We start from the raw sequence: 15,000 nt of genomic DNA, 5'->3' as shown, positions 1-15,000 counted from the left end.
TTCGAATCTGGCGTCTCGCGTTGGCCGTAGCACCCTTCGCCTCCCCATAGACGCCGTGCAAAGGCGGTCAAGATGTGTTTCAAACTAGCCATCTTCAAATTTTAGAAATAATGGCATCTAGATATTATGCGTTCGTACAACGACCCAACCAGTCCGTGGGGGGAGGGGAAGCAGGGGGAGAAGAGAGGGAGGGGGCGCGTGGAGGTATCGACTAGGGTTATTTTTACCGGCCATGACAGTCACCCGTTATATATTGTTCAACGTAGAAATGGTTGCTTTATTATGGCTGTCCTAGTATTAAGTGAGCTTTTTGTGTTTTCTAAAGTCAAATGTTCAAACAAAAAAATCAAATGAAATTGGTTAATGTGCAAGAAATTTTCGAAGTGTAAAGAGTAACGGGAGAGATGGCAACACCGCACAGGTCCCTCCACCACCCCTCCTCCCCGTTACCCCCTACTCTCCTCGTCGTCCTCCTCCACCACCATCTCCTCCTCCTCCTTCCTTCTCCCCCGGTCGTCACCCCCCTCCCTCGCGCCCCCTCCGTACTGGTGAGCCTCCCCCGTCCATGATCCCCGGCCTCCCCCCACTTCCCCCGACACCCCCACTCCCCTTCCCCCCCTGCCTCTTTTCTCTCTAGCGCTCTCAAAGCCCCGTATTCCTCCTAATATCTCAGATGGGCCCCGCCGCTCAAAGCTGTGTTGGGTTAGTGTCGTGCTGCTGCTTGATATTGTGATAGTGAAGGAGAAACCTAGTGTGTAGTGATAGTGATAGTGACGACGAGTGCATGTTGCTACCTACCTTCACCACCACCATTGTAAGGAGGCGGCAGTGGTGGTGGTGGTGGTGGAGGTGGAGGAAGAAGAGGAGGAGGAGGAGACGAGGGACAGAGGAGGGGTGGTGGTGGAGGGGTCTCCATTAGCTCTCCTCCCTCCCTCTATGAGGCGAGGTGGCTGTGATGGAGGTTGTGAATGGAGATTGTGGTGGTAGGCTCTGTGTGTGTGTGTGTGTGTGTGTGTGTGTGTGTGTGTGTGTGTGTGTGTGTGTGTGTGTGTGTGTGTGTGTGTGTGTGTGTGTGTGTGTGTGTGTGTGTGTGTGTGTGTTGGTCTCTTTCTCTCTCTTTCTCTCTGCTGCGGGCTAGGGCTGTGTTGTCCATGTGCCACTAGCAATGCCTCGATCCCCCACCATACCACCAGCACCACGGTGTCGCGGCAGGAGTGTGGGCCTCCCTCAACCCAGTCAGTGACTCGGGGCCTCCGCGGCTGCCGCAACCCGCACATACAATTTCTCTTGTTTGTCGGCTGGCGTATGATGACCTCCATCTCTCCCACCTTGCCTTGCCACCCGTGTGTTGGCCTCACCCCCGCCTTGGGCCCGGGCTTCTCCCCACATAGCAGTTTCATTACCACCGTCAGAGGCCTAGAGTAGTCGGCTCTTGTCGACTCTCGTTTCCGCCGCGTATTGTTTTTTAAATAAGAAAATTCCGCCACAGCACATGCGCTTACGACCTCCAGTGGGGCCGCAAGTGTGCGTCTGGACCAACAATTTTTGATGACATGTATAGTGCGAACACGTGGGCGCCGATGTTTTTATCGGAGAAGGTCACGTGCGACAGGAATGCACGTGCAGTTGGCACACCTGCAATAGATATTTGTTCACACGTTTCCTTCTCTTCACCCTTGCTTTAGGATCTGATTTCCTGATTTTCTGAACTTAGATGATATTCCTTTTGATTTGTAATGTTTTATATATATATTTATATTTATATTTATATTTATATTTACGTTGATATCTGTCAGGCCCCTCTGTCAAATGCGGAAAATAAATAATGTACTTGTGGGAAACTTCAGTTGTCTTTTTTTCTAGAAAACAAGGAATACGTGTTCCCATGCATTTTTTTTATGGATATCAAATGAGTATGTACAGGAATTAACACATGCCCCAGTTGGTATTAGAGGGAATGTTTTTTTAGTTGGACAAATTGTGGCCATAGTTATTTACTATATCCCAATATCCCCAACATTACAGTCCTTTTCGGATTAGATTAAAATTTTGATTTAATAAATTACTGATCCTTACTGTGTGACTTTTCATGGATAGGGCACTGGGCTCTCGGTATGTGCTTCGGAAGAGTTTGACAAAGAATATTTCATTGACAGTGGGGGTGGGGGGCAATTGTCTCTGCTGGCCCCGAGTGTCGATGTGTATGGTTCAAGACTATGGAAAGGAAGCACCAAATTTTGACATAGTTGAAGTGCGCGTTGCTGTGTTGTCAGTCATGGTCGAGGCGAAGAAATTTTGTGCTGAGGCGGTATATAGGATTTCAGATGCAGGAACATGGATGCGCCTTTGGGGGGCGGGAGCTCTTGCGTTTGTCATGAAGAGTTGTGATGGTCTTGGGGCGAATTTGCATCTGGAGGAAGCACGAGCAGACTCACGTGCACGAGTAAGAGAGCTCGATTGTGGACGGGTGCGCTGGTTTCGCAGTGGTGATCGTGGTGGTGAGGAGGGGACTGGGTGGGAGCGCGGGGAGGTTGGCAGGCGTGGTGGTTGTGGGTCCGGCCTGCCGCCGGCGCCAGCTGCCGCACACTGATATGTGATTGATTTTTACTTCCAGTGCTGTTGTATGTGTGGCTCATGTGTCGCATACACAGCCGCTCCTCGGTGAGCTCGCCTCTTCCTTCTAATGTGGCCACCGTCCTCTCCGCACCGTCACCTCCTCCAGGCCACGAACGAAGCACATTGTTTGGGCGCGGCTGTGTTTTGGTGGTGGCGGCAGCGGCGGCGGCAAGAGGTTGTGGCTGGTCCACCCACCCGCCCGCCCGCCCGCCTCCCGTCCGCTTCCCCTCTGGGGAGTTGTCGGGCTGCGGGAGGTTGTGCTGGGGTTGTGCTGCTGGTGGGAATGGGTTGTGGGAATTGATGTGCGTCTCTCTCTCTCTCTCTCACCTTCCCCTCGTTTACTCCTCTCCTGTTCTCGCTTTTCTCCTTTCGTTCTCCCCTTTTCCATCATTTTCTCTCTCTTCTCTTATTATTCTTTCCAGTCATTAGTCCTTTCTCCCTCTTCGTGGTTTGCTCTCTCCCCTCTCTTTCCTCTCCTCTCCTCTCCTTTTATCTCCCTCTCTCTTCTCTCTCTCCTCTCTCCCCTCTCTCCCCTCTAACTCTATCTCTCTCTCTCTCTCTCTCTCTCTCTCTCTCTCTCTCTCTCTCCTCTTCTCTCCTCTTCTCTCCTCTTCTCTCCCCCCCTCTCTCTCTTCTCTCCCTCCTCCCCTCTCTCTCTCTTCTCTCCCTCCTCCCCTCTCTCTCTCTCTCTCTCTCTCTCTCTCTCTCTCTCTCTCTCTCTCTCTCCCTCCTCTCTCTCTCTCCTCTTCTCTCCCCCCCTCCTCTCTCTCTTCTCCCTCCTCCCCCCCTCCTCTCTCTCTCCTCTCTCCCTCCTCCCCTCTCTCTCTCCCCCTCTCTCTCCCCTTCCCCCCCTCCCCCCCTCTCTCTCCCTCTCTCTCTCTCTCCCCCCTCTCTCTCTCTCTCTCTCTCTCTCTCTCTCTCTCTCTCTCTCTCTCTCTCTCTCTCTCTCTCTCTCTCTCTCTCTCTCTCTCTCTCTCTCCACCTTCCCCTCCCCCTCTACATTCATGTTTGTATGTTTGCAGACGAGAATTTAGGAGGACGACTCGAGAGGTTGACCCTACGATAGTGTGGAGCTTAGGCCAAAAGAAGAATGGGTTTCTCTGTTTCTCTGTCCTTTCTCTCTCCTTGCTGCCATTACACTCACATTTTTTCTCATCTTTATATATATATTTTTTTCTTTCTTTCCTACTCCTCCCCACCCCCTCTTCTCTCATATCCTCGCTCCTCCCTCTTATCTCTTGTTTTCTTATATCACCTTTCCATCTCCTTTCACCCACCTTTCCCCCCTTCTCCCATCTTCCCGGTTATCCTGCCTCTACTATTTCCCTCCTACCCCTTCGTCCCACCTACTCCCCCTCCCCCTTCTCATCTCCATCTTCCGCCTCCTCCACCTCCTTTTCCCTTCCCCGCCTCACTCCCTTTTTCCTTGCCTCTCCCCCTCCCCCCACCCTCTTCTTTTCTTATCCCTCTCTCCTCCTCCTCCTCCTCCTCCTCCTGCCTCTTCTGCCTCCTCTCCCTTGATATGCGTGTGCGTGTGTGTGCGTGCGTGTGTGTGTTTAGCTAGGAAGTGGTAGCGCGGTGGCTTCGACCTGACTCCCACGATCCCCACCTGCCCTTTAGCCTCCCTTCCCACATGGAATCCTTCTTCCTTCTCGCTCCTCGTTTTCTGGATCAGCTGCGATAGTCTTGCCTTGCTGCTTGCTTTGCGATGCCCGGTTCGCGCTGTTGATGATTTTGGGAGAGTATATATACGTATGGGTTGGTGTGTCGGTGTTTGTGATAGAGAGATGGATGGGTAGGTGGCTTCTCAAGAAATTTGGTGACGTTCGAGGGGGACCTTCACGTGCCCACATCCTCGATGTTTTCGTGCACATCGGAGGCTATTCCTCGACTTTCAATACCCATCGGAGATAGTTCTTGGATCACTGTAATAAAATTTCTACGATTGCATGCATGTGACGATTCCCTTGTCTTGTTTTCTGTATTTTCCATTTCCCTCTCACCTTTCTATTACATGTTGATTTTTGCACATCCTCTCCTTTTTATCCCGCCCCCTATCCTAATCCTTTATCATTTTTTTTCTTTCCTTCCGTTTCCTCTTTTGTCATATCCTCCTCCTCACCCTGGACCTTAGCATTGTATTGTATGTAACTTTTAATTTCTGTTTTCGGCTTTGACGCTCCCCGATTTTGGTCCCTTGGCATAGAGTCGCGTTCGGGTGCGGATAGTGAACATCATCGTTAATAACCTACGGCACCTGTAAAGAAAAGTACCGCCAGAGAAGAGATTGGAGGACATCAGCCAAGAGGAGGAAAGGAATGGTCGGTAACGGAGAGGGAGAAGCTGTCACGATTATGTTAGCCACTGGCTGTTTCCATCATAAGCGTATGGCTTTTCCCCTCTGCTGCCGACCACGTGCGCCTGCTGCCTGCCAGCCAGCCAGCCAACCAACCAACCAACCAACCAACACTTCCCTCCGTCGACCGCCGCCCATCTGCCAAGTTTTGAAGACAACTTGTTTTCCAGTGGCGTCTATGTTGTCTGGTTGAAAATTGGGTTCGCTTCTCTGCTGTGGGTGTGAGCCATCGCCACCACCCAGAGGTAGCTCTTGGCTTAGCTGTTTAAAAGTAGAAAAGAAACTCGGGAAGTCTTGGCTGCAAAGAACACTTAGGTTTTTATAATGTTGAAATACGATTCGGTGTTTTGTCATTTCCATAGGTTGAATGAGAATACTTTAGAAATGTTCTTAGGCTTGGTGTCTCCATGCCTTGTAGTATTGGCGATACACTGGGTATCCTGGGTAACACACCCTACTGTCTAATTGGCTTTGGGAGAAATGTTTACGTCTGAATTCCAGTTTTCAAGGCATTTCATAGTGTGCCATTCTCGTGAGTCAAATCAAAATTATCAGATACTGTATGCTTTATCTAGAATGTCATTAAGTATCGTCCAATCTCATCTCTCTCTCTCTCTCTCTCTCTCTCTCTCACACACACACACACACACACACACACACACACACACACACACACACACACACACACACACACACACACACACACACACACACATACATGCATACTCACATACCCATACATGCATACTCACATACCCATACATACATACATACATACTCACATACCCATACATACATACATACTCACATACCCATACATACATACATACTCACATACCCATACATACATACATACTCACATACCCATACATACATACATACTCACATACCCATGCATACACACACACACACACACACACACACACACACACACACACACACACACACACACACACACACACACACACACACACACACACACACACACACATACGTACATACACACACATACGTACATACACACATACATACACACACATACATACACACACATACATACACACACACATACATACACACACACATACACACACACACACACACACACACACACACACACACACACACACACACACACACACACACACACACACACACACACACACACACACACACACACACACACACACACACACACACACACATACTCATATTCACTCATTTATATGTATATATAGACGTACACATACATACACATATAATACATACATACATACATACATAGATGATAGATAAATAGAGAGAGAGATACAGAAGTTGATTTGGATCATCAAAAAGATGATATACGGAAACGTATCGTTAAGGTAGTTATTACATTTGATATACGCAGCTGGATATCAAGTATTAAAATATAATATGTATATGATACAATATGATATAGTATGTACGCTTACAATCTCTACTTTCGACGAAGCGATGGTATCCCTGCCCCTAAAACCCTATTGCCCATCAATACAAATAGCTGTGCAGTTGAAGCAGTAGATCTACTACTCCAGTAGCTGTTGTAACAGGCTTTGAGAGCGAAGTGGGACGTACAGTGTTTGTATTGTTTGAATGTATTTTACATGTGCTTGAGTATGGCTTGCATAAGAGAATTCGAGATGGATGCGTGCATACCGCCTTCCATTACACCCGGACGAGTGTGCGTATTCATGTACAGATTTATAGATTGCCTTATTTTACTTCCATTTCGGTTGGTCTTTAGTAACGGCTTATTCTCTTGTCTTTTCAGGATGACTGTGCCTGCAGTGTGTAACACACCATGCGATTCTTCTGCAGCATGAGTATTTGATACTATTTATAGTTTAATTTATTAAGGATGGATAACCTGTCTGGGCTGTTTGGTGATGGGGACCTGAGTGACCTGGACCTGGGAGGAGAATCCTTTGGTGGTCCCTCGGGTCCCACGCCTGTCTCTGTGCAGGAGATGGACCTCAGCTACAACCAGCCATCATACACCAGTATAGGGTCTGCGGCTGGGGGTCCTCCACCTCAGGGCCCGGGACAGAAGATGGGTATGGGTGGTGGGCCCCCTCCGTCGGCGCAAGGCATGTACCCCGGCCCTGGACCAGGACCTGGACCAGGACCTGGTTTTCAGTATCCTGGGGGTCCAGGCCAACAACAGCCTCCTATGAATCAATACCAGGGTGGTCAGTATCGGCCTTCTTACCCACCGTCTGGCCAAGAGATGTATGCCCAAACCTGGAACAACCAGCCGGACCCATACAATCACATGCCCGGAGGTTATCAGCAACAGCCAAATTATCCCCAACAAAGTATGCCGCCATATCAGAACCAAGGCATTACAAACTCCAGCATGGGAGGCACTATGCAACAGAACATTCCACAGAATTACCAGGGCATGCCACCCCAGAGTATGGGTCAGGGTTACCCACCTGGTTCTCAGGGCATAACTTACCAAGGTGCACCAAGGCCACCTTATCCTGGGTTTGACCCCCAGAGACCAATGGCTTCCAACTCCCCAAATATGAGTCCCTACCCAGGGGCTCCCCCAGCACCCGGCCAGCCTCAGCAGTACGCCATGAGTCAGGGTATGAGACAGCCATATCAGATGGGACAGTATCCTCAGGGCCAAGTTCCTATTGGGGGGCAGCAGCAGCCGCACCCTGGCCAGCCCATGATGGGAGGGCCACGACCTCAGGGTGATATGAACCAGTACCCTGGCTCTCAGGTACCTAATGGCACACCAGGCTTTAGAGCATCATTCCCCCAGGCTTCTCCACAGCTGTCACCCCATCCGCAAGCATCGCCTAGGCCTCAGATGTCTCCGATGCCACGTAGCATGTCACCCCACCCCCGCCCCAATTCTAATCTAGGAATGACCACTCCTGTATCATCCCCTGCGTCCATGCCTCCGTCATCAAGCGCGTCGCCAGCGCCTCTTGGCGGCGCACCAGGATCCAGCCTACAGCAACTTGAAAGTATGGTGAAGCCTGGTAGCGTTGCTGGAAGAAACACACCTACCAGCCAGCGATGCACTACCCCCAATCAGCCTATGCCATCACCTGGTCTGTATGCTGGCTCCTCTGGAGTACCTAGTCCGTTGGGCACCCGAGCACCCATGTCTCCAGGCATGGTTAGTAGACCTTCTATGGGTACTCCTATGAGTCCAGGCTTAGGGCCTGGGTCAGTCCGACCTCCCATGTCTCCACAGCAGTGGCAGCAGGCCCGACCAATGGCCCAACAAAGTTACATGCAACAGAGCAGCTATATGCAAGGAAGCAGTATGGCAGGGGCTAGGCCTCCTATTAGCCAACAACAGTCGCCTATACCAACACCTCAAGGACAGGACTCTGCAATGCCTGACAGTATTTCTAATGTTAGTGATGGTAGTTTGACTCCGAACAGTAGTACATCAAGTGTGTGTGTGTCTCAGAGTAATGGACCAGTGTCAACTCCAAGTGTCAATACCAGTATAGTGAATAGTGCAGTAAGTAGTTTAGCAAACAGTGAATCTTTGAGTGAGAGTGTTCAGGTGCAAGCCTCTTCTGGCCCAACTACGACTTTAACCACATCAACAATAAACGGACCTACACAGACAACTTCAGCCATTCAACAACATCAAGCTTCAGCACCCACCAACGTGCCTACCACTTCCACCAACCCCGGAAGTTTGCCAACAAGTGCTGTGAATCAGAATGGTATGATGCCTAGTTTAGTAGCCACAAACGGCATGCCACCAAGCACGGTCACACCAAATGGAATGCCTCCAAATAGTATGCCAAATGCGTCAGGGCCTGGAATCATGACATCAGGCATGCCTCCTCGCGGGCCCCAAGGGCCAGGGATGATGAGGTTTCCAGGTCCCCAGGGGCCCCACGGACCATACCAGCAAGTAATTGGGCAGCAAGGATTCAGGGTTGTTGGCCCAGTGGCTTATGGACCGCAAGGACAAATGTCCCCGGGCCAGAGACTTCAAGGTCAGATGCCTCCAGGAGGACCTGGTCAGATGCCTCAGGCACCGGGTCAGAGGCCACAAGGACCAGGACAAATGCCTCCAGGAGGTCCTGGACAGATGCATCCTGGTCCTGGCCAGATGCCACCAGGAGGACCAGGACACATGCCTCCTGGACCTGGGCATCTATCCCAAGGAGGTCCAGGACAAATGCCCTCTGGCGGTCCTGGGCAAGGCGCCGGTCAAATGTCAACACCTGGTCAGGTAGCTGGAAAGGGACCCGGGCAAATGGCTCAGAAACCCCCAGGTGGACCAGGACAGATGCCTCCAACAGGTCCAGGTCAAATGCAGACGGGAAGTCCTGGGCAGATGCCACCTGGCGGACCAGGACAAATGCCACCTGGCGGGCCAGGGCAAATGCCTCCAGGTGGACCAGGACAAATGCCTCCTGGTGGACCAGGACAGATGCCTCCTGGTGGACCAGGACAGATGCCACCTGTTGGACCTGGACAGATGCCACCTGGTGGACCAGGGCAAATGCCACCTGGCGGACCTGGGCAAATGCCACCTGGAGGGCCAGGACAAATGCCACCTGTTGGACCTGGACAGATGCCTCCCGGTGGACCAGGGCAAATGCCACCCGGTGCGCCAGGACAGATGCCACCCGGTGGACCAGGGCAAATGCCACCCGGTGGTCCAGGGCAAATGCCACCCGGTGGTCCAGGGCAAATGCCACCCGGTGGTCCAGGGCAAATGCCTCCAGGAGGTCCAGGGCAAATGCCTCCTGGAGTTCCAGGCCAGATGCCACATGGAGCCCCCGGTCAAATTATGCCAGGACAATTACCAACTAGTGTGGCACCACAGATGCCCCCTGGTGCTCAAAACCAAGGCCCTCCTGGACCACAAGGACAGATTCCAACAACACAAATGGGACCCATGGGGCAAATGGGACCTGGGATGCATCCTCAGGCATCTGTAGGTCCTGGCATGGGCCCTGGCCCCCAGATGGGCCCCAATATGCCACAGGGGCCAATGGGCATGCCTCAGCAAGGTCCTCATTCTATGCAACCTCAAATGAATTTTGCTTTTGAGATTCAGCAGTGCCAGCAGCAGCTGCAGCAATTATACAAAATGCCACAGAATGTGCAGACACAACAGAAGGTAAGCATTATATCAATATTTTTTTTATTTTCCTTTCCATTTTTCTCGGAATTGGCTTAGTATTTGTCTAGATTGTAACCCCGATTTAGATTAGCAGTTTTGTTCGATTATTATACTGTAATCACTTTCCCACCTTACGAGATGGTTTGATGTCACCCTGACGCATGTACAAAATGTCTGTGCTCGAAACTGTATGAGCTCTGCAATATTGAGTTTCTACATCTGTTACTGGTTAACGGTGATATAGCTTGAAGGGTGCTAATGATTTAGGCATGCATTTAATCATGATGCTAAAAAATACTTAAGTTCTAGATACCAGGTGTAGAGATAGTTAATGGAAACATAAGTTTTATTCGGGTTGTATGTGTGCCCAAAATTCTCAATGCACCATTTAGAATGTAAGACCAATGTACATTAAATTTAGAGCTCGATTTCCACGTTAGTTCTTTGATGGGAAACAAAGGCAGTCCTTGTTATATGATCTAACTACGTTTTTCAAGAATTTAGTGTAGGTTGATGAATAGTAAGCGGATGGATTTAATGTGAAGGTATGTTTAAAAAAATGTAGGATAGCTCCCCAATTAATTCAGGAGTACTCATTTTGCAAAATTATTAAAGACAGACTTTTTTTTTAAATGTCGAAGTTTAGAAATTGAGAAAAGGAACAGAAGGAGAGTATTGATTGACTATCCAAAGGCCTTTCCTTTTTTCTTTGGCCACTGGTAGACGTGCTCCATGTGAAGAGGCCATTAGTAATATTGTAATAGTTAAGAGCCAATGCAAAATACGCCCACCCACTCCCTCACTCATTCCGGCTAGCAAAACACAGTAAAAAAAAAAAAAAATAAAAAAAAAAAAAAAAATAATAATAATAATAATAATAATAATAATAATAATATGCATTTGACTGTAGAAAAGATTAGCTTATGTGACAGTAATCGCACCTCCGACTGCAGATTATATATTAGTAACAAGGGTTCGTACATTTTTTCCTTCTCTTTTTTAGAAAGAATTATCAAATGACCTTGCAGTATAGATGCTAGCACCTGGTAGCTAATGCCCAGAAAGGAAGTATTAGTGGTTGCAATTGTTCTCTTGGTTAATATAAAGAGATTTTGAAAGTACCTGTTAATTGTTAGAGCAACCAGATCACTTTGGGAGTATTACCTGAGGGTGAACTAAAGTAAGATAAATAATTGTAGTATCAGGTAAGACTCGATCTTTAAAAGATACGTAATTACTTAGAACAATTTAAATGTTTTATTAGAATGAGACGACTATTCAAAATGCTTCCGCTAATATTACTGTTGATGATACTAATATTATTAACTCATGATCCTGAAAATCTACCCAAATAGAGAAATGTCTGGTTCCCCATTCATCCATTTTCCATTACTCTGTATTGTTGACGGCTAAGCACGTTTCCAAATATGCTGCAAGGATTATACATTGACTACAGATAAAATTTAATACAGATGGAACTATTTGAAACGTCGGAAAGACTTGGTTGTCCCAACACACGTCGTAGGTGATCAGCGTTACCGCCTCCTCTGCACTTTGCGTGTCGCTCCTTCGTAATCGCACCTGTTGAAGGTCTTATTAGAGTCCGTGTGAATGATGAAACGCAGCGACTTTGTGGTCTGTTATCAGCTCGGTGTGTGCCCTCTAGTTTTGTTTTCGTTTATCTTTTTGAAGATTCGATACAACATCAGGTAAAGGAAGGTATTTTTGCGCGATGGTTAGATATGGGATATACATTACATTACATTTGCCCTTAGTTGTTCACTTTTATTTTTCAGCAATATATATATATATATATATATATATATATATATATATATATATATATATATATATATATATATATTTTTTTTTTTTTTTTTTTTTTTTTTTTTTTTTTTTATAACAGTAATTTCATATATTTTCATCCACAATAAGACCTAATTTACGTTCTTTCTGTTGCTGTGTCTTATTAATCTGTGTGTACACGTTACTACGTTTACTTTTGTTTAAAGTTCTTAATGTTAGTATTATATATTTCTCCTAAATTAGTAGAATCGTAATAGAGAAGCAGTAACACAGAGCTGAGATAACGCAGTGAATGAGAGCACCAGGTCAGCATGCAGTTGTTTGTGTGTTGGCATTTGCTAACTAATGGCCTTCTTGTCAGAACGTAAGCTTTTGCTTGTTGATGTGCGTCCTGGCATGCTTTTGCCGAAGGGCAGGTTTATGATCGATCTAGATTTTGTTTGCACTATCATTCGTGTTTCATCGTGTATTGGATCTCAGATTTTCATTCAGTATATTGTTAATTTTTGGTGTATTTGTATGTGGGAAATATTGACTCCCAATTTATATCTGAAAGGCAATTAGTTGTGCATTTTGGTTTATAAAAACTTAGAATTGAAGCTTACGTACTATTATTTATTTTAGTGAAAACGTCTTTTAACATAAGGGGAAGGGGCAACTGTAAGCAAGCATGGTAATATTTTGTGTTTATACATCAGCCAAATAACTTGTATATTTAAATGGTGCCATGTATGAAGGTGACAATGACTGATTATAAATTCTTTAGTTCTAGCGTGATTAGGTGTGGGTTAAGGGGTCTATATATGTAAAGTAGTCATAATTCGTCAAATTTCCAATTCGTTTTTACTTGGAGCGCTAAGCACTCTCTAATGCATCACTATTCGCTACATTTGCCATTATATCTACCAAGAATTCCCTGAGTATTGCATACTGTATGGGAAGACGGCTCAGTAGCCCCCCCCCCCCCACACACACACACGCATCCCTGAACAGACATTTTCTCGCCGTCTTCGAAAAGTCCCGTGTTATAGATTCCAGCTAATGGTTTAAATTCTATTTGGTCTAAAAGCTTTAAGTTTTTATGCGTTGATGCTAAAGTTTAAGGGGATTCACCCTTCGGTAAAATGTCGATCGAACAGTTAGGGGGAAAAAACAAACAAACATTGTTTGATGAACCAGTGGATATAGTTATGGGTTTCTTCTTCATGTTTGTACTTGGCAGATCTTCGGAGATAGATATTTCCCTTCATTTCAAAAGGCCATAAATAACTAGAAAAGTGTCCCGTGATTTACTAGTGTGATTTTCTGTCTGTCCTTACTCTCTCTTTCTCTCTTTCTTTCTCTCACGCTAAGGTTATCGACGTAAATAGATGTATTGATAGATAGGCAGATATGGGGGAAAGTATTATGGTTAGTTCTTCACATTTCTTTTTCTTGCCACTCAAAATTTACAATGGAATACTACGAAAAATCAGCATAGTATTTTCCCCCCTTTTGTATATCTGAGAATTGTGTATTTACGGTCTGAAAAGCTAGAAAAACGTGTATATCAAAGCAAGAGTTTATGAAAGTTACTTCCATTTGTCATTGCACGACTCCCTTGGTTGCGAATCTGCACGCCTTGTTACTTACTGCCCATATGTGCGTGTGCATGGGTCTGATGCCCCCCTCGCGCATTCATTCATACATCCCCGCATTGCATACGCGTTGTATCATTATCGATCGCTTTTGTAACGGTAAGCCTCATCGGAGCCGAAGGGTTTTGTCGGGAGGTTATAATGGGTGCGTGGCGAGGGCGAAGGGTGGTGGGGCGGCCCGTTGGTGCCAGGTGGGCCGAGTGGAGTGGTTGTCCCCCTCTGGTGCCTACCCCCCCCCCCCCACACACACACCCTCCTCTCTGCCCACCAGCTGGTCGTCCACGTTGTTTGACAGTGTGCGTGTGTGTGTGTGTGTAGTGTGCGCGCGCGAGCGAGCGAGTGAGTGAGTACGTGAGTTGTTGGGCTCACTATGTGTTGTAATACTTTGAATGAAAGAAGTGAGCGTGGGGCAAACGACGCGTTGTTGTTTTGGTCGCTGTAGCAGGAGCGTTGCATGCTAGGACTGCAACTTACGTCAACACCACCTCCAGCGAGCATTAGCTCGGTCACGTGCTCGCATTCTTTTCCGTCGTGACGATAACATTTGTGAACTCCCGATGGTTTTGTTATCTCTGCACTACTATTGAAACTAGTAGTGTTTTGCGAGTAACGGAGAGTGAGAGGACTGTCACGGTCAGTGGTGGTTATTGGATGGCCAATAAGAAAGCGCCTTTCTCACACGATGACCAACACACGCACCGTAAGTAGTCACTATCGTCGAAATCATGAACAATAGTTGATACGCTACTTAGGACTACGTGATTTTTTCGCATGGACATGATGTTTCCAAAACTATAGTCCTGTATCGAGATAATCACTTATCTTATCAGTAAAGGTGCTGCTGGTACTGGCGTGAGGCTGGTACTGGTACTGGCGAGAGCGTGCATTCTTGGGGAAGGATTAGCCAGTATCAGATATAACTTTTTTTTTTCTTTGTCAAGTAGTAGTTGGTTAGGCTTGGTTTCAACCTTGAATTGTAGGTGATAAAATCATGTGGGAGAGGAATGAGTTTCGTCAACTAGTTAATATTCTTTTTTTTTTGTGTGTGTAAGCTTCGTGTGTTCGTACTTTATTTGACATTTTGCTGAATGATTTTCAAGAGATCTTGACCTTTTGTTTTAATTTGTCATCTGCCGTTGTATTATATTTTGCATTCCGTGCTGACTTTGCTGAGTAATGGAGGAAACTGTAAGAGGGGGTTGTGATTTTGAAATGGAATAGCCATTGATAAAGATTAAACAGTAAAACAGAAAAAAAGAATATTATTTGCAAACAAATATAAACCAAAAGATTGAATTGGACATCGAATTGGTTGCAGACATAAAAAGTCTGTGTTATTGTAGGACCGCGAACTTGGTTTCAAGTGTCATAACGTCATGAATTCGAATCAACTTGGTTTGCAGTTGACATGGCCTGGGAATTTTTGCAACGGTGATTATGGTAAC

At 46.8% G+C, this 15,000-nt stretch overlaps 1 protein-coding gene across 11 annotated transcripts in view; it reads left to right on the top strand.

Annotated features, from left to right (window-relative positions):
* The window catches only part of kis (chromodomain helicase DNA binding protein kismet), a 69,834-nt gene that overhangs the window by 13,070 nt on the left and 41,764 nt on the right, over positions 1–15,000 (top strand). For 10 of the 11 annotated variants that reach the window (XM_086548210.1, XM_086548205.1, XM_086548213.1 and 7 more), the window contains exon 2: positions 6,765–10,109. In XM_086548210.1, the coding sequence (XP_086404336.1) occupies positions 6,852–10,109 (3,258 nt within the window). In that variant the 5' untranslated portion in view covers positions 6,765–6,851. Of the gene's footprint in view, positions 1–680; positions 703–6,764; positions 10,110–15,000 lie in introns of those variants that run through there. The other variant, XM_086548203.1, reaches the window with a different exon arrangement.

The sequence above is a fragment of the Penaeus japonicus genome, unplaced genomic scaffold, assembly GCF_977035675.1.
Source record: "Penaeus japonicus unplaced genomic scaffold, GWHDUDI00000001_assembly GWHDUDI00000020, whole genome shotgun sequence".
In the NCBI taxonomy this organism is placed as follows: Eukaryota; Metazoa; Arthropoda; class Malacostraca; order Decapoda; family Penaeidae; genus Penaeus; species Penaeus japonicus.
This window is presented reverse-complemented; position numbering and strand designations above follow the sequence as displayed.